Raw genomic sequence first — 19,787 nt, 5'->3', positions numbered from 1 at the left:
TTCCATAGTTTGGCTATTGTAAATAATGCTACAATAAACATAGGGGTGCATGTATTTTTTCAAATGAGTGTTTTTGTGTTTTGGGGTAAATACCCAGTAGTGGAATTACTGGATCATATGGTAGTTCTATTTTTAATTGTTTGAGGAACCTCCATCCTGTTTTCCACAGTGGCTGCACCAGTTTGCATTCCCACCAACAGTGCACAAGTGTTCCTTTTTCTCCACATCCTTGCCAACACTTGTTGTTTCTTATGTACTTGATTTTAGCCATTCTAACAGGTGTGAGATGATATCTCATTGTGGTTTTGATTTGCATTTCCCTGATTAGTGATGTTGAGCATCTTTTCATGTGTCTGTTGGGCATCTGGATACCTTTGGAAAAATGTCTGTTCATGTCTTCTGCCTATTTTTAATTGGATTATTTGTTTTTTGGGTGTTGAGTTGTATCAGTTCTTATATATTATAGATACTAACCCTTCATCAGATATGTCATTTGCAAATATCTTCTCCCATTCAGTAGGTTATCTTTTAGTTTTGTTGATTGTTTCCTTGGCTTTCTGTGCAGAAGCTTTTTATTTTGGTGTTGTCCCAATAGTCTTATTTTTGTTTTTGTTTCCCTTGTCTCAGGAGACATACCTAAAAATGTGTTGCTGTGGCTGATGTGAAAGAAATTGCTGCCTGTGTTCTCTTCTAGGATTTTCATGGTTTTAGGTCTCACATTTCGGTTCTTAATCCATTCTGAATTTATTTTTATGTATGGTGTAACAATGTGATCCAGTTCCATTCTTCTGCATGTAGCTGTCTAGTGTTCCCAACACCATTTGTTGAAGATATTGTCTTTTTCCCAATGGATATTCTTTACTGCTTTGTCAAAGATTAACTGACCATACTATTGAGTGTTTATTTCTGGGCTCTCTGTTCTGTTCCATTGATCTATGTGTCTATTTTTGTGCCAGTAGTATACATTTTGATTACTACAGCTTTGTAGTATATCTTGAAATCTAGGATTATGATACCTCCAGTTTTGTTCCTCTTTTTCAATATTGCTTTGGCTCTTTGGGATCTATTGTGGGATTGTTTGTTCTAGTTATGTGAAAAATGCTATTGGTACTTTAATAGGGATTACGTTAAATCTGTAGATTGCTTTGGGTAGTATGAACATTTTAAGAGTATTTGTTTTTCCAATCCATGAGCATGAAATATGTTTTCATTTGTTTGTGTTATCTAAAAAACTTCTAAAATACATGCATGTAATGTCTGCCTGTCAGTTTTTCTCTGTTTCAGTTTTCTTTTTATTTACTTTCAATTGCTCAAATCTGATAATATATTCTACACTGTTTTTTAGCCACTTTTTTAAACCTAAAGATCTGCGTTTTAAGTATAACACATATGTTGTTCCTTCATTTCCACTACAATCCTGTACAAATAGTACTAGATATTGGACTGGTTATTTATTCCACTAAGCATACTAATCAGATGGTCTGTTCCATTTTACAGTTTACTATAAAACAAATACATACTTAATATGGAAAAAGAACAATAAGCAATCTCTTCATAAATAGTGCAAACATTTTATATAAGACTTAGTATTCATTGTATTTACAGTGTGTATAGGAGGTAAGTTTGATACTCGGAAGAAGAGTAAATTGTTTCTGAACATGATTTGATATCATTCTTCATTTACTGTCATTAGGTTTAGAAAGTTTTTGTTCTAAGAGAATAAAGAATTCAACCATCCTGGAGGAGGGTAATAAGAAAAACTTGGCAGACTTGACTGAACTGAGAATTTCAGGTATCAGTGTAGGCCTTCAGGCTACAAGTTAAAAGTGATGAGTCCTGGAGCCTGAATGAATAGCAAGGCAACAGAGAATGAGATCAGAAAAAGAGGAAATAGGAGCCCCATGATAGAGAATCGAAAGGCAGTGAAGTACAAATGAAGGCTTTTGAGGTTTTTTTTCTTCACTGTAGTGTATATTAAGTATGTTAACTAACTGGAATTTAAATAAAAACTTGAAAAAAGAAAAGAAAGTGTATATTGAATATTCACGATGTGCCGAGCTTGTTCTAGAATCTGAACAAACTGTCTTAAAGCAGTGAACATAGAAGACAAAATTCCCTGCCTTCATTGAGCTTACATTTCGGGGGGCGGTAATAAGAAACAAGAAACAAGAATAATAAGTAAAACCTATAGTCTGTGAGAATGAGTAGAAACCCAGAGAAGAGAAAGAAGATAAGACAAAAGAGTGAGGAGGTAGAAGTTTTAGATAGTGTGACAGAGAAGATATCACTGAGATGACTTTTCAGTAAAGACTTAAAGTGAGAGAACTAGCTGTATGGATATGTGGGAAAAGAATATTCTAGGCAGAGGGAATAGCAACTACAAAGGCCTCGAGGTTGGAGCATGCCTGGTGTGTTCAAGTAATAGGAGTGGATAAGGGAAAAGGATAATAGAAGATAAAGAAAGGAGGTGAGAGGTGGAAAAATCATGTAGGGCCTTGTAGGTCACTGTGAAGAGTTTGGGTTTTTGCTTGAGTGATGTGGGGAAGCCATTGAAGGGTTCTGTACAGAGGACTGATAAGATCTGAATGGATTTAACAGGATCACTCTGGCAGGCTTTAGAGTAAGAGCAGAAAACCAACCAGGAGATTATTACAGTCATCTGGGTGAGAATAAATGATGGTTTGGACCGTGTATTAGATTTATACAGAGAAACAAAACCAACATGATGTATATAAAGAGAAAGATTTATTTTTAAGGAATCATCTCACACAATGTGGAGGCTTGTTGAGTTCAAAATTTGATGGAGTAGTTCAGTAGGCTAGAGACTGAGGGAAGAGTTGGCAGCTGGAGTCTGAAGGCATTTTGCTGGCAGAATTCCCTCTTTCTTGGGAGAGGCCAGTCTTTGTCCTCTTAAGGCCTTCAACTCATTAGATGTGGCCCACTCACATTATGGAGGGTAACGTGCTTTACTCATCATCCACTGATTTAAATGTTAATCCCATCCAGAAACACCTTCACAGAAACATCCTGAATGTTTGACCAAATATCTGGGTACCATAGCCCAGCCAAATTGACACATAAAATTAACCATCATAGGCCAGGATGGTGGCAGTAGAGGTACAGAGAAGTTGTTCTATTCTAGATATATTTTAAAGATAGAACAAACAGGATTTGCTGAGAATGGGAAAGAGGGAGAAGTCAGGTATAACTTCAAGTCTTTTGTCTTATACAGCTGTAATGGCCATTAACTGAAATTGGGAAAGCCATTAGAGTAGCAAGAGGTTGGGGGGGGAAAGGGGTGGTATCACCACATGATACATCATGTATCATGTTAAGATTGAGATGCTTTTCAGACATCCAGTTGTAGATGTTGGGTAGGCAGTTTCAGATGAGTTCTGGACATTGCATATTGATAAAAGTAGTAAGTAAGCAGGGAAGGAAAGAATTAATTTGGACATCCTAAGGAATCTGTGCTGGTGACAGAAAACCAGGGAGAACATCTTAAGAGAGACGTTATCCACATCCTATCTAGTGAATAAGATCTAAGATGGTAAAAAAATATCCACCATTTATTGAATATTTTCTATTTGCCAGACATCAGTGATAAACCTTACATACATAAATGTAAAAAAAGTTCATTGTATCTTCACAACACTATGAGTTGTTTTATTGCTCTTTTGTGGATGAAGAATCAACTCAAAGAGATTAAGCAAATAGAAGATGAAATGGAAATTCAAACCCACTTACCTGATTTCAAAGCTCATGCTTTCAACCACTAGGCTTCGAAAGGGCACTGGAATTAATGCTAGGGTAGTTGTATCTTTTCACTGTCCTTATGACCCTCACATATCACTTGTGCTTTGGAGTTCAGGTCTATAAAATATTGAGGTTGTTAAATGACCTCATGGGCTGTGCCACATCGGTCATTGCCAGCATCACTGTCCATTCCACAGCGTAAATCATAGCTGTGGTTTAAACGTATACCTGTGATGATTTGTTTAGTGTTTGTCACCTCCATTTGGTCAGGGACTTGTTGATTTTGTTTACTGTTACACCCCCAGTGCTTAGTGCCTCTAACAGGAACTCAGTAAATATTTATTGAATAACTGAATGAATGAGTAAATGACATTTGAGTAGCCCCGGGGTGAGAGTATTCTCCTTTAGGCTAGGTCCTCTCCCTGAGGTTTCCTGTTAACTCCTGTCACTCTGTACTTTGGGCAGTGAGGGTAGTGATCTATGACGCACAGGACCTGGATTCTAATTCTGGCTATACTTCTTATCAGCTCTTAATGAATGTGTTAATACTTTTCAACAAATATTTATTGACTATCTACTATGAGTTAGGCACTGTGCTAGTCATTGATGATCCAGGTCCTTTTATGGAATTTAAAATCTAGAGAAAAAGATGAATAGTTAACTGTTTGCATGAATGATTATTTAATTACAACTATGATTAATAGTAAATCTTTAACCTTTCTGAACTTGAGTTTCCTCACCTATAAAGTTATAACTTGTCTGTCATATCGTTGAAAGGATCAATTGGGCAACTGCTTAAGCAATGTGCCAGACTACATAACTTAACAATCCTGCTATAAAACATCTAAAAATACTTGTTAAAAATTATAAAAATCCTTTTAATTACATTGTTGAGTTCACTAGAAAGTAAGAGAAGTTCCAGGAGCTACAAATGAAGAGGGAACTGAGCACCTGGGGGCAGGGGGGAATACATAAATGGCATGACACTGAGGTTTCTCAACGTGGAGGGTATGGTAGATGGCGGGGGCGAAGTTGGGGGGAGGGAGTTGCTAGTCTTTGAAACCAGAGATTTTAACAGCCGTAAGAGGACATGAAAATAGACTTAAGCATGATGAATTAGAATCGAGATACTCCCCAAGTACACATATGCATACATATGCACACACATGCACCCACACACAGAAGATAACCATGTGACTTGTATTCCTTTGCATAAATAGATTTCATTGTATTCTTGACTACTTATAATTGTTATATATGAAAATAAATTATTTAAAGGACTTGTATAATAATTGAATTTAGCCTTTACCAAGCAGAAATAGAATTCAGTTTTTTTATGTCTCCTTTATAGCATTAGGTTTTTAAAATAAAGAGTACTTACCTTCTTTTGCTCTTCATTTATCTGTGAATTTGAGTCAAAGAATGCTAATAATTTTAGCTTAGCAGTTCTAACCTAACAGCTTCAGAATAATTTTCTTAAACCATAAAAAAATTTAAATATGAAGGTAGTTTGATCCTGCATCATGCAGTATCACTATGTCTCTTCCTCCTTTGCTCAGAGTACTTTAGAAATAGCTTCTGGGAGGAAGAGAGATTATTCTCTGTACATATCAAAAAAAATTAGGAGAGAGAAGTGATAAAGGCCATTAAGGATACCCAGTGTCAGAACTGTAATCTGAGCTGAAAAGCTCTGCCTCAACTTAAGGTGTGGGAGGGGCAGAGCAGAAGATCCAGAATAACAGGAGATACACAGAAAGTCATTTTTAAAAATAATGTAGCGGTAACGTATCAATGGCACAAAATCCCTATGCTTCCCACTTTGACTGCTCTTTTATTTCTCAGTATAATGAATAGATCATATCAAGTAATTGATGTAATAGAATAGACTAAGCAGAAAAGAACTTTAGATAGTATAGTCCAATCTCCCTATTTTATAAGTACAAATACTTAATTTTTCTTTTTTTTTTTTAAAGATTTTATTTATTTATTTGAGACAGAGAGAATGAGATACAGAGAGCATGAGAGGGAGGAGGGTCAGAGGGAGAAGCAGACTCCCTGCCGAGCAGGGAGCCCGATGCGGGACTTGATCCCGGGACTCCAGGATCATGACCTGAGCCGAAGGCAGTCGCTTAACCAACTGAGCCACCCAGGAGCCCCAATACTTAATTTTTCTAATGGTTGTATAAAACATTACAAAAATTTATAAAATGCTTTCATTAAGGTGAAGTGATTTACATAGTAGCTAGTAAGGGGTAGAGTCAGAGGGAGAACTCAGAGCCCATTGTCTTTGTTTTGGTTGAGCATATTAAACTCCCAAGTGTTTTAGGCATAATCTTAGTAGTTAAAAGCTTAGGCTTTGGAGTCAGCACATCAGTTTTACTACTTACTTACATGAGTGATTTTGGGCAAGTTACTGTCCCCTCTAACCTTCCTTTTCCCTTCTATAAAATGTGTTTAAAAATGACTACCACCACCAACACCACTTTCATTCTTGCCTTAGAAATTGTTATTTAATACTAAGATTTTAATTTGAATAAAATTTTCATCTTGGAAAAATATCACTCAAAACATAGCTTTGGAGGCTTTATTTGTGCCATATACACAACTCCTTCCAATTAGTTATTATAGGTATGAATTTAATTTTTATGGCAAAGAGTAAGTATGTGTTGGGTAACTTATCTTTTGAGTTTAAAGTCCTTCAGAAAGTTTGTAGATTTTTGTTTTTTGTTTGTTTTGTTTTGGGGGAGCTTGGGGGGCTTGGATGTTTTATTGTAGATTTTTGTTTTTAATCATGCAAAGTACTGTTGCAGGGGCACCTGGGTGACTCAGTCGGTTAAGCATCTGCCTTCCCAGGGTCCTGGGATGGAGCCCTGCGTTGGGCTCCCTGCTCAGCAGGGAGTCTGCTTCTCCCTCTCTCTCTCTGCCCCTCCCCCTACTCATGTTCTCTCTCTCTCTAATAAATAAAATCCTAGAAAAAAAAAAATGTTCAAAGTACTGTTGCAAAGGGCATAGGGAAACTGACATTTTCGTATACTACCAGTGGGCATAAATTGGTGTAACACTATAAAAGGGAAGCAGTATCTTTGGCAGTATCAAAATATCTGTAAATGTAAACACACTGTGATCCATTAAATCCATTTTTTCCATATGCAAAATTAATATATAGGAATCATTTGTGATAGATGTATGTAGTCATGATTTATGATAGCAAAATATTAGAAACAGCTAAAATATCCATCAGTAGATGAGTGGGTAAACTAATTAGGATACAGCCACAAAATGGAATGTTATATAATAGTTCAAAAAATGAGGAAGCCCTTTCTTTATATACTGATATGGAAAGATCTGCAAGGTATATTATTGAGTCAAAAAAGATGGAAGAGTGTATATGGCATGTATACTATGGCTGCCATCTATTAAACAAAGGAGATTGTATATTAATATTTGTTTATAGATGTAAAAAACCCTCTGGAAGGATACACAAAAATCCAATGACAGTAACTGTATGTGAGGAGAGGAGCTACGTGGCTATGGGACAGGGTGGAAGGGAGATGTACACTCTTATACGTCTTGATTTTTTTTTTTTTTTTACTATGTTCATGTATTACCTATTCAGTTTAATTAAAACAATGCTTGGTTTGGCTTGGCTTGGCTTGCTTTAGACATGAAAGTTTCTTACTAAGGTAACCAATGACATTTTTCCTAAACAGTCTTACCCTGCTTAGCATATATTATAAGCCCTGACCGTGGCCTGAAAAATCCATAAGATCTGACCCCTGACTATCTTTCTTATCTAATTTGCTGGCATTCTTCCCCTTGCTCAGTATGCTAGAGGCACATTGACTTTTTTGTTCCTGGAATGAGCCAAACTGTTCCTTCACTTCAGGCCTTTGTACTTACTGTTCCTTTTGCCGAGAATACTTAACCCTCAGATATTTATATGGTTCATTTCCTTACTTCATATGTCCCCAGCTCAGTGAGTCCTTTCTTGACCATCTTATCTAAAATAGCACCCCTAAACACCCTCTGTCTTCTTACCTTGCTTTATTTTTCTTATAGCACCAATGGTTTCCCGCATTATATTCTTTCTGTTTACTTGTTTTTCTCCCCACCCCCCACTTACTCCCATCACTTACACACACAAATATCACCTCCATATAGGCTTTGTTTTTATTTACTGTCTCTCCAGTGCCTAGAATAATGCCTAGCACATAATAGGTGCACAATAAATATGTATTGAATGAATGAATGATGACTTTATGGAAAGACTTTTGCTCTTTCAGCCTAAGTATTTCACACCTTTTATTAGGGCATTGGCATAACATGAATTCAGAGAAAATCTTTACTTGACTGGTTCTTCTGTATACACTGCAAGTAGATCAGGAATGGGATTACTGAATGGCCACTTCTCTTCATCCTGATCAGACACTCATATGATTAGATCAGCCTTAATTCCTGATTGCTCAGTGATGATTTATTTATAATCATTCCTGACTATTCAGTCATTAGTATTCATTTGTGATTTCAAAGATTGTATGGGAATAGGCCTTTTGTAGTTTTTCAGATGGACTAATTAGCAATATACCATTGTATTGACCGTTCTTTGCTTTTACCCTGTTCCTTTCCAGCATTTCTTATACTGAAGCAATAGAGATCTTAAAGCAGGCATCTCAGAACTTCACCTTCACCCCAGAGGTAGTATTTATATTTATATTTTTATTTTTATATTTTAACCCCTCTTGTCCTTATCACATTGCATTAAGAATCCTGGGGCACCTAGCTGGCTCATTCAGTAGACCATGGAACTCTTGATCTCAGGGTTGTGAGTTCAGGCCCCAAGTTGGGTGTAGAGCTTACTTTAAAAAAAAAAGAATCCTTTAAAATGATCTTATTTCTCTGGGCACCTGGCTGACTCAGTTGGTTAAGCCTCTTACTCTTGGTTTTGGCTCAGGTCATGATCTCAGCGTCCTGAGATCAAGCCTGGCATTGGGCTCTGTGCTCAGTGCAGAGTCTGCTTGTCCCTCTCCCTCTGCTCCTCCTCCCATGCTCTCGCTCTCTCTCTAGAATAAATAAAATCTTTAAAAATAAGTAAAATAATCTTAGTTCTCTTATTAGCACTGTTTAGTATTTGCCCATCTTTAGATTGGCTTTTTTTGATGTTTGCTTAGCCTTGTTAAAATATTTAGAATAAATAATAATTTTGAAGTTGAATCATATCATTTTTAATAGTAGTGGCTAAAGGATTATAAAGAAGTTTCCCAAGTTTAGGAAGATGAAAATCCTTGAAAAGAATGGTAATATGTCGAGAGAGGCCACATGATTTATCAGTGGGCATGTGCATAATATTAGAGGCAAGTCTCCTCATTCCTATGCCAGGGTTTCTTTCCTATAATTAAGATATTGGCAGACAAGTAGGAATAATATAATGTTAGGAATGTACTGTAATAACTTTGTCTTCAAACCATATACCAGTCCTATCCCCAGTTAAGTCAGATCCTCCTATGAGGTATAATAGTTGTGCTTGTTATATTTATAATTAGTTATTTTGTTTATGTTATCTTTTATTTAATATTTGTCTCCTACCCTGGAAGCTTCATGAGGTCAGGAATTCTGTTTTTCTTACCACTGTGTTCAGTACCTAGCATGGTACCGAGATTGAATAGGCACATTAGTATTTGTTGCATAAATAGATGAACAGTGTTATTAAGTATTCATCAGAGCATCTGATATATGAATTGACTCTTTTATTAAAAAAAAAATTTCACTGAGAGAAGACATCTAGTCAGAGATAGATTCAATATTAGGAATATTATCTTTCATCATTTAATTTCCTGCAACCTAGGAACAGTAACCATAGAAAAAGCTCTAGGCAATGTTAATAAAAACTATGATTTTGAAGTCAGTTTTCACACACTGTGGGAAGGGTATTTTGTTTTCCTGCAGATGCTATTCATCTGCTAAATGCTGCTCCCCAAGATGGGGGAGAAAGCATAGTGTTAATCTGCTTGTTTCAGCTTTCATTTTCCAGGCCTTCGGATGTTCTTGTAACACACCTCCCTGGCTTAGTTATCTGTGTAGCCTCAGCAGACAGCTCCACACATCACTGGTCCTCAGAGGAAGCCCTTGGAATGGATACAGGTTATTTTTGGGTACTGCATTGTGTATTTCAGGTCTGTCTTCTCCTTTGATAATTTCTTTTTTCTCATTACAGTGGGGTGTTGATCTACATACCGAACATGAAAAGTACCTGGTGAAGCACTGTGGCAGCATACCAGTCTTTGTCATTAATTATCCATTAGCACTCAAGCCTTTCTACATGAGAGATAATGAAGATGGCCCTCAGCACACAGTAAGAAAAAGCACTAAATAAATCGGGGCTGGTCATCTCACAGAGTCTGGGTTTTTCCCTTGATTTAATTTCATTTATCCTTTGGCATATTTTTAAAAAATTATATCCAGCACACTTTACATCTCTTAAAATGACAAAATTTCTCAAAGGCACCTCTGAAAAAGTGTTCCTAAAGAAGATCCCAATGTTGTATAAGCGTACTTGTTATTTCTATCGCGTGGTGTCCTCCTTCGTTTAGCAGATGCAAATGTAAATGTGTTTGTTTTCTTCTGCTTTTTTAAATAACTGGGAGGAAGTGTCCCAGAACACTGTTTAGCAGTGCCAGGTCTACTGTCAGCTGAAATACTGGTAAGGAGACGGGCGGGGGGAGGCGGGGTGCGGGGAGGGGCGCTGCTGGGCAAGAAAGGAAAGCAGTGGCATGATCAAGCAGAGGAAGAGCTAGCTCGCAGAGCAGGAAGCTCAGAGTACTTTGGTTTGGTTGTCACATAGAAATGGGAAGGGGAGGGGATGGAGGGATCTGAGAGATCTAGGCAGATTCTCCTGTCACTTCTCTTCTGACTCTCTTGTCTCTGTCTCTGTCTCTCTCTGCTCTCTTTTGCCTGTCATGCTCTGTCCTTTTTTCACCCTTAATTTTGATTGCAATGTGATAAGGACAAGAGGGGATAAAATATAAAAATAAAAATATAAAATATAAATACTACCTCTGGGGTGAAGGTGAAGTGGTACCCAGTTACCTTGAATCTTCCTTTTCTGGATTTCTATAGCATTTAAAGAATTAGTAAAACTGGTAGCATTGTGTCTATTTTTTATACTCTGTAGGTTTTGCTTTCTCAAATGAAACTCTTAACTTCTTTAGGATGGGTATGAGTTTTTTATAGCCACCATGGCTTCTGCTGCTCATTCCTCATTCCCTCTAATGTGACTTCCACCCCGTCATCATACCACTGAAGCACCTCTTTCTAGGGTCAGTAATAATTGTCGTGTTATTAACTCCAGCAGACTTTATTTTTACTTCACCTCTCAGCATCACTCAGCACTATGAATGAGTTTCTTATTCTGAAAACTCTCTCCTCCCCTGGCTCCTGTGACATCGTGTTCTCCTCTGTTCTCAGGGGTTATTCTTTCTCAGTCCTATATAGGTTCATCCTCTTCTACTAATCCAGTAGGTGTTGGGATTCCTCAAGACTCTGTCGTAGGTCTTTTCTCTCTCGGGTGATTTCATGTGTATTCACAGCTTACTATTTATTTTCAGACAACTCAGACAGTCACATCTCTAATCCTTACTTCTGCTCAGAGCTCTTATTGCAGTTTATATATCTCAAAGGCATCTCAGCATAATCTAAAATTGAACCCACCCATGATTTCTCCTCTTCTCCCCTCCTTCCACCAAATTTGATCTTCTTTCAGTGTTCCCTGTCCATCTAATTATGCAAGCCATATATTAGACTCATCTTTGAAATCTTCATCACTCCCTGTATCCACGCTGTTAGTAAGTTGTCATTTTTATGCTTTTACATCTCAAACCCATCTCCTTCTCTTCATTTCCGCTTTTACCTTTTTAGATTAAGATACCATCATCTCTTGGGGCACCTGGGTGGCTCAGTCGTTAAGCATCTGCCTTCGGCTCAGGTCATGATCCCAGGGTCCTGGGATCGAGCCCCGCATCGGGCTCCCTGCTCCGTGGGAAGCCTGCTTCTCCCTTTCCCACTCCCCCTGCTTGTGTCTCTCTCTCGCTATCTCTCTGTCTGTCAAATAAATAAATAAAATCTTAAAAAAAAAGATACCATCATCTCTTGCCTGGATTATTTTGGTAGCTTCCTGACTGGTCGTCCTGTGTCTGCTCTTGCCTCCTCTGAGTCAGTTCTCCCCACTTCATTGTAAGCTTTTCGAAAATGTAGATCTGGTCATGTTATCTCCCCTCTCAAAACCATTCAGTGGCTTCCCGTTGCTTTCAGTATTCAAGTCAGAATCTCTTCTCTGGCCTCTAGGCCCCAGTGTCATCTGGCTGCCTGTCTCTCTTGCCTGATGTACTGCACTGTCCCCTTTGCTGTCTCTGCTCCACTCATATGGCCCTTCCATGTCTTCAGACATGCACTGCTTTCTCTCACCACAGTATCTTTAGACATTGTGTTCCTTCAGTCTAGAACAATCTTCTTCACCTAAGTAATTTTACTGTTTCTCCAAATCTCTACTCACTCATCATTTCCCTGGAGAAACCTTCTGTGACCCTCTAGTCAGAGACCCCTGTTAGATAGTAAAATGCTACCATGTTAAATTTCAGACCCAGAGCTACTAACTTGTAATTCATCATAATCCTTAACACAGTTGTAATTTTACATTTATTTTTATGACTAATTAATGACTCTCCTCTTTGCCACAGGACTTGAGGACTTCCTTTTCACTCATCATGGTATCCATAGTGCCTAGCATAATGCCTGGAACACAGCAGGCACCTAATATCTATTTGGTGATAGGGGATTGAACAGATGGACGAATCGAACCCAACACAGCTGTAGACACACAGAGGACAAGTAGTGAGTGAATGACTTGATTTGCTAAGAAATTTCTGGGAAGCTAAAGAACAGCTTTTACTCTAAATTTTTTGAGTGGTGGTAACATAGTATAAAGGAAAGTCCTGTGGCTTTAGAATCAGACACTCTTGGGTTCAAGTCCCAGGTCTGTGTGTTATAGACCATGTGATCTTAAATAAACCACCTAATTTCTTTGAGTCTTAGTATCCCAATCCATAAAAATAAAGATGATAATCTTATTCCACAGTTGTGAGGATTAAATTAGACAATATATGAAAAATATATAGCACAGTGTTTGGAGTGATAGGTAGTCGATAAACTTAAAGCCCTCTTTCTAAATTTTGATAAAATCTTTATTGTGATAAAGCACGATAATGTTAAAATATGTGTGTGTTTTGCAACGTCAAACATGCTATTACACAAGATTCTTTAAAAGGCAGTTCCCTTGTAGACTGCAGTCACAAACATTTTTTACCTTTAGAAGTACCAGGAGGCCTTCATCATGACAGACTTTCTAGTAATATGGTCTCACAGCTTGAAAACTGAAAGCATTATAATGATACTTTAGTGTACTTATATAATTTATACAGTACTACAATATATAGCTTCTCATAGCTAAATTATTAAAATACAATTTATTGGGGTGCCTGGGTGGTTCAGTTGGTTAAGCATCTGCCTTCAGCTCAGGTCATGATCCCAGGGTCCTGGGATCGAGCCCCACATCGGACTCCCTGCTCAGCAGGGAGCCTGCTTCTCCCTTGTCCTCTGCCTGCCGCTCCCCCTGCTTGTGCTCTCTCTCTCTCTCTCGCTCAAATAAATAAAATCTTTAAATATATATATAATTTATTTAAACTATATATATTAGACATAGATTATAACATTGATTCATTAACAACCTAGATTGCTTTTCAACCCACTTGTATAGAGTGCCTGCTTCTACCCCTACTTTCTTTCAGTGGTGAATGAACAGGCTTTGGGCCAAATAACTAAGTTCTCGGTTTTGTTCAGAAGGGCTGTAATAACAGGTTGTGGGTAGGGTTACAAGAGTTTCTACAGTGGGTGCAATGCAATCTGAAAAATTAAGACATATATTTCATAGATGCCTTCCCTAGGGCATCAAAAGGGAAGGGTAGAGAAATGTTTAACCTACACTTGTAACATTTGGCTGGAGGTCATAAATAGTAAATTGGTATATTTTTATAGCTACTGCTCCTTTTCCTTTCTTTCTGCACCCCCTGATCCCCTCCAAAAAAAAATGAAGGTACGTACTATTTTGTAATGAAAAGTATACTCTAGTCTAAGGAGTTAATAGTGCCGGGTTTGAAATCCATCTTTCTTACTAGTTAGCCATCAAGTCTGTCCAATCACTGAGCCTCTGTTTCTCCCTCTGTAAAATCAGAGAGTTGGGTTAGATGACCTCAAGAGTACCAAACAGCTTTAAGATTCTCTAATTTCACGTAGCCTAAGTTTTTCCCCATTTGGACATATAAGAATAACTTGTAAATTAGCAAACATATTTGATAATTTTAAGGGGGCAGATCATGGGCATAAATAAAATTAATATAAGCAAACATGCAAAATACTGTATGCCCCTGGGTCTGGGTTCCTAAGTAAGTCCCTCAAAGTCAGATGCCAAGTTTTTAGCTAGGCTTTGCAGAGAATATCCATTCATTCCAACCATTGTGATAGGGAAAAGTGACTGCCCAACAGACCCTGATGAGATACCCAGATCACCAGATAACGTTGTTTTTTTAAATTGTATCAATATTATATAGCAAATCATAAAAATTTAAGCATTAGTGGGCATGCAGTAAGTACACATTGTCAAGTCAACTTGGAAGAAATAGTACTCAACCAAGGGATATCTAATGAATTTCCCTGGCTGGTGCTAGTTAACCAACCTGCATCAAACCAACAGAGAATAGTAATGAAGGGAATGGCTAATTTTTCCCATACCTAGGACAAATGACTATCCTGGGAATTTATGTCAAAGTTGAAAGTACGCATTTCAGCCCATCTAAAATGCTCTCAGACTAACCATTTACTAGCCAAAGTCCATTTTTAGACATTGCTACCTGCAGCCCATTTGAATCTTCACACTGTCACGTCTGGAAGGCTCTCAATCCTGCCTGTGCCTAATTGATTTTAGGGGCAAAATACTGTGTCAGCAGTGAGAGCAAAAGCTCACAGAGGCTGAAACCACAAACATGTTTCCTATGGTTTGTGGAACATTCTTCTTCTCTTGATAATAATATGTAATGTTGCTCCGTTGTTGACAGCAGCCTGTGAGAAACTGAATAGGGAGGTGTTCAGTTTGTGTTTTTCATTAATACTTAAAAATACTGAGGTAGGAAGAGAGGTAGCGGAAGGGACATTAAACTCCCCCCCGCCCCGAAGTTAGCATAGAAAAGGTTATGTATTAAAAGCCTTGTTCCTATCTAGCCTGTTTATTGTTTAATTCAAGGTCTGCATTTTATTTTCAGTACATTGATTGGAATCAAAGAGTAAAGAGTCAAAAGGGAGTGTCATAAATAGAGACCAGGGCTTGTTCAGCTTGAATACCAACACAAACTATTTCTAGACAGCATGCTGCTGCAGCTGTGTGACTTAAACAAAATAAAAACACACACACAGTGGAGGAAGATGTGCCCAGCAGCATTCTGGCCTAGAAGATATGCCCAAAGTGGAATAAGTTTTGTTTAAGATGAAGGAAGTTAGCAAAGAGTGCAGTACAGTGACTTGTAACCTTCAATGTTATCTGTGTAGGAGAGCGAAAGGGCAGCAGAACTAAAATCTTTCCACTTCTTTTGTCTTCCAAAGATGCATAAGAATGCAGAGGAGATTGTAGCTACAGAAGTGCTTGAATTTGGTCAAATTTGTGAATTAAGAGGACATTTTATTATGCAGCCTGTGAATCCTCATTTTCCCTAATGAAGGGCAGGATTGCTCAGCCCCAGCTCTTGAAGGAAGCCTCAGACTCCCATAAAGCGCAGAGCTGCCAGCCCAGGCGGGCAAATTGTAATCCCCGGCTAATGTTCTAGGCAACTTGCCTGTTTCCAGCCTGTTTGCACTCTAACCCCTCACCACCCATCACTTGGCAAACACACAGCCAAGTTTTTCTCTTTAGTTCTTAAGAGATTTCAGTGATTCCATCCATGTTGTACATTTTGTGCCCCCTTATGTCATGGTTTATATCATATCTGTATGTACCCTTTACCTCCACTAGAGCCCTGGAAAGAGTGGTAGTTTCTGTAGTAATTAGCTCAGTAGTTACCAGAGGGAGACACAACACGGAAGAATCCTCTTGGAAATCTCAACCATAACTAAAAGGTATGGAAATTTAAAGGGGCTGTGTTAGTAATCTTGAGGGAATGTGGTATTTTTTATATCATATTGAAGGAAGTGCAGCTCTATGTATACCAGATGTAAATGTCTTTATTTATAGTTGAGGAATACTTTGTTGTATTATAGCTTCTCAGAAAGTGTGCAGAATGTCTAGAGAGATTGGAGGGTATCACTGTAAAAGGAAAGCAGGAAGTATAATCTGATAGGGTTGAAAGGAAACTAAACCTAAAGAAAAAGAGAAGAAGATTATATGGAGGAAGAAGAAAAAACAAAGCCTTTGTGGGCCTTTCTTCACAAAGAGATAAATCTGTCCTTGATAAAAAAAGAAACAGTACCCTTTGGTCTTGGAACATTTATGAGGCATTGTGAAGGAATGCCTTACTTAAAAGATACATTTCTCTTAAAAGGAGAAGCTACTTTACTCTTTGTCAAGAAAACATACATGAAATTCACCCACCTGAAAGTGTGAATTTTCAGGCCCTCTGGACAAAGAAAGGATATAGATGCTGTATGTATTCCTTCTGCATGTCACAAAATTAGGAGTGATATGGAACTTTATCTGGATGTTTTCTAAAATTTTCATTCAACTAAAATAGACTATTTTGGTAAGTTCTTTTCCTTTTCTTGATAGCCTCCTGTCCCAGAGTACAGAGGAAGAAAAGAGAACTATTCTGACCTTAATTCTAATTAACAATGAGGATTTGGTTGGGAGAGTGGAAGTGGGAGTCCCATGTCGGTGGGGGGAGAGGGGAGGCAACCTGGTAAACTGTTTTACTCTACATCAGTAGTTACCACTACTCTCTCAGGATATTATACTTCCCTGCCCCATCAACGTGAGTTTAGTGACTTGTATTGGCCAAGGAATTGTGAGCAAATGTGACCTACATACATTACTCTTGGACAAGTGTTTTTAGTACAAGGCAGGTAGAAAAAAAGAGCATTCCATCTGCTAGATCAGCAATACCTCATAAAGTGGTTTGTTGTTTTTTTTTTTAATCAGCTTCAAGCCAGGATGGACATGTAGGATAAGTTTTAAAAAGCCAACTCATTGTTGTAAAGCAGTGGTTCTCAATCAGGTATTACTTTAAGTCATCACCCCCCCACTGGCAGGCGGGCAGGTTGAGGCCTCAACTTCAAAACCTTGGAAATGATAGATTTTGGATATACTTGTCCCTTCTTAATAGAGCTACACAAAGATGGAATGCTATATTTTGGGGGTAGTAGTTCTCAGTCTTTAAATATTTTCAAGCAAAGGCCAGAGAGCTACTTGGTGTCTATTCTTTTCTAATCCTGATTGCCTGTAATTCTAAATTTAAAACTCTGGATTAAGGTTAAGAACAAATTTTCGATCAGGTCTCTCTCAACTTCTAGTGTATGTTAGCCATGTCTAAAAGCAAGATACTAAGAAATAAAGATGCCAGTCCTTCAATGGCCATAAAAACTCCCTTGAAACTTCTCCTTTCTCTGAGAATAGGAGCAGGGTCCTGGTTGGAGTCCAACTCTATTAATTGTATGGCCTGTGAGAATTTCCTCTCAAGGCTGTCTTGTACACCTCTGCAAAGCTGTGTGTTTCATTACCTGTCCTCACATCTGAGTCACCAAATCCACATTCTGAATTACCTGCTTGGTTGTTGTAGTTCCCCCAAATTCACAGAATAATTACTAAGATGTGGTCAACGAGCAGTGGCAGTCTGACAAAATCTGTATGTTTACTTCTCACCAGCTGATTAAGTGGTAGGAAATTTAGTAAAAGTAGAAGCCATTAGTGAATTTCTGTTCTCTCACTCTAATTCCCTCCAAATCATACCTGATGTTCTCTCTTTTAATGATAATAATGAAGATGAGGCATACAGTATTTGGGGAACATTCTTGTATTATTCTTTATTCTCAATTATTTGTAAAAGGTATCTCAGTCAAAAGTTCTGAAATCAAAACAGGTCATGGCTTAATAGTAAAGTGAGGCAGAGTTTAAGAAAAGAGTTTATAATATAATGTGACTTTTAAAGATTAAATGTGAGGGGCGCCTGCCTGGCTCAGTCAGTAGAATGTGCAATTGGTTTTTGTTTTTGTTTTTTAAGATTTATTTATTTATTTGAGAGAGAGAGAGCATGCACCCGCTTAGGCATGCCCACAATTGAGGAGAGGGGCAGAGGGTGAGAATCTCAAGCAGACTTCCACCCATTGCACAGCTGGAGGCGGGGCTTGATCTCACAACCCATGAGATCATGACCTGAGCCAAAATGCGGAGTTGGTTGCTTAACCAGCTGCACTACCCAGGCACCCCAGAATGTGCAACTCTTGATCTTGGGGTCATGAGTTCGAGCCCCACGTTGGATGTAGTGCTTACTTAAATTTTTTTTTTTTTTTTTTAAAAGATTTTATTTATTTGAGAGAGAGAGAATGAGAGAGAGCAAGCACATGAGAGGGGGGAGGGTCAGAGGGAGAAGCAGACTCCCTGCCGAGCAGGGAGCCCGATGCGGGACTCGATCCAGGGACTCCAGGATCATGACCTGAGCCGAAGGCAGTCGCTTAACCAACTGAGCCACCCAGGCGCCCTTACTTAAATTTTTTTAAGTTGAAGATTAAAATGTGTTTTATGAATTACTAATTTTTCATTTGTTGCATTATATCTTTCTTACTTTTGTGCCCTTTTAAATTTTTTTTAAAGATTTTATTTATTTGGGGCGCCTGGGTGGCCCAGTTGGTTAAGCAACTGCCTTCAGCTCAGGTCATGATCCTGGAGTCCCTGGATCGAGTCCTGCATCGGGCTCCCTGCTCGGCAGGGAGTCTGCTTTGCCCTCTGACCCTATCCCCTCTCATGTGTTCTCTCTCATTCTCTCTCTCTCAAATAAATAAATAAAATCTTTAAAAAAAAAAAAAGGTTTTATTTATTTGAAAGAAACAGAGAAGAGAGAAAGAGCGCAAGCAGGGGGGAGGTGGGGGGCAAGGAGGGGGGGAGAATCCCAAACAGACTCTGTGCCCTGAGCGCAGAGCCCGGTGGGGCTCTATCTCATGACCCCAAGATCATGACCTGGGTGGAACCAAGTCGGACGCTCAACCAACTGAGCCACCCAGGCACCCCAGTTTTGTGTCTCTTTAATAATGCTTACTACATGCCCCACAAAAAAGAATCACCAAGTCACAGAATAATACAGTTAGCGAACAAACATTCTCAAAATTAAATATTACTAGTAATTGAAGAAATACAAATGAAAATATCAAGCTACCATTTTCCACCATTAAAAGTTTTTTGTTGCTTTCTTATTACAAAAGTATAACACGTCTTCATTGTACAGAATAAGAAAATAGCAGAAGAAAGCACAGTGGCAGCATAATTAACATCTCATCACGTAGATGCCAGCCTTTGTTTTATCCATGTCTAAGATTTACCTAACAGTCGGCTGCTATTGACATGTACTTGAATTTTTGTTATTATAAGTAATGCTGCAATAAACACCCTGTGCGTGTTTTTGTTTTCATCTCAGATTATTTTGTTAGGACTAGTTCCTAGAACTGCCATTGCTGGGTCAAAGCATATGGCATTTTTAAGGGTTTTGATGATCTTTTCCCAAGTTGCTGACCAGAAAGGTTCTATCAGACATGGGAGAGTACTGGCTCATGCGTCTTCTAATCCATGTTGTTTATGTTGTTTTCTTACCTTCACATTTTGATAGCTCCAATATACTCTCTCATTGTTTCAGTTTTTACTTCTTTGATTCATAATTTGAATATGATTCATAATTTGAATTCATAATTTGAATTCATAATTCAATGAACATTTTCATTATTTTTTAAAATAGGTTCCA

The 19,787-nt window shown here is 38.2% G+C and overlaps 1 protein-coding gene across 3 annotated transcripts in view; it reads left to right on the top strand.

The window, feature by feature from the left end:
* NARS2 (asparaginyl-tRNA synthetase 2, mitochondrial) overlaps positions 1–19,787 on the top strand; it is a 129,986-nt gene that overhangs the window by 92,235 nt on the left and 17,964 nt on the right. For all 3 annotated transcript variants that reach the window (XM_081798917.1, XM_081798914.1, XM_081798915.1), the window contains 2 exons: positions 8,385–8,451; positions 9,968–10,105. In XM_081798917.1, coding sequence (XP_081655043.1) covers positions 8,385–8,451; positions 9,968–10,105 — 205 coding nt within the window. The remainder of the gene's footprint in view (positions 1–8,384; positions 8,452–9,967; positions 10,106–19,787) is intronic.

Source organism: Leptonychotes weddellii, chromosome 11 (assembly GCF_054177405.1).
Source record: "Leptonychotes weddellii isolate Sample4059 chromosome 11, ASM5417740v2, whole genome shotgun sequence".
NCBI classification, from domain to species: Eukaryota; Metazoa; Chordata; class Mammalia; order Carnivora; family Phocidae; genus Leptonychotes; species Leptonychotes weddellii.
The sequence above is the reverse complement of the archived record's forward strand: the minus strand, read 5'-3'. Positions and strand labels throughout refer to the sequence as shown.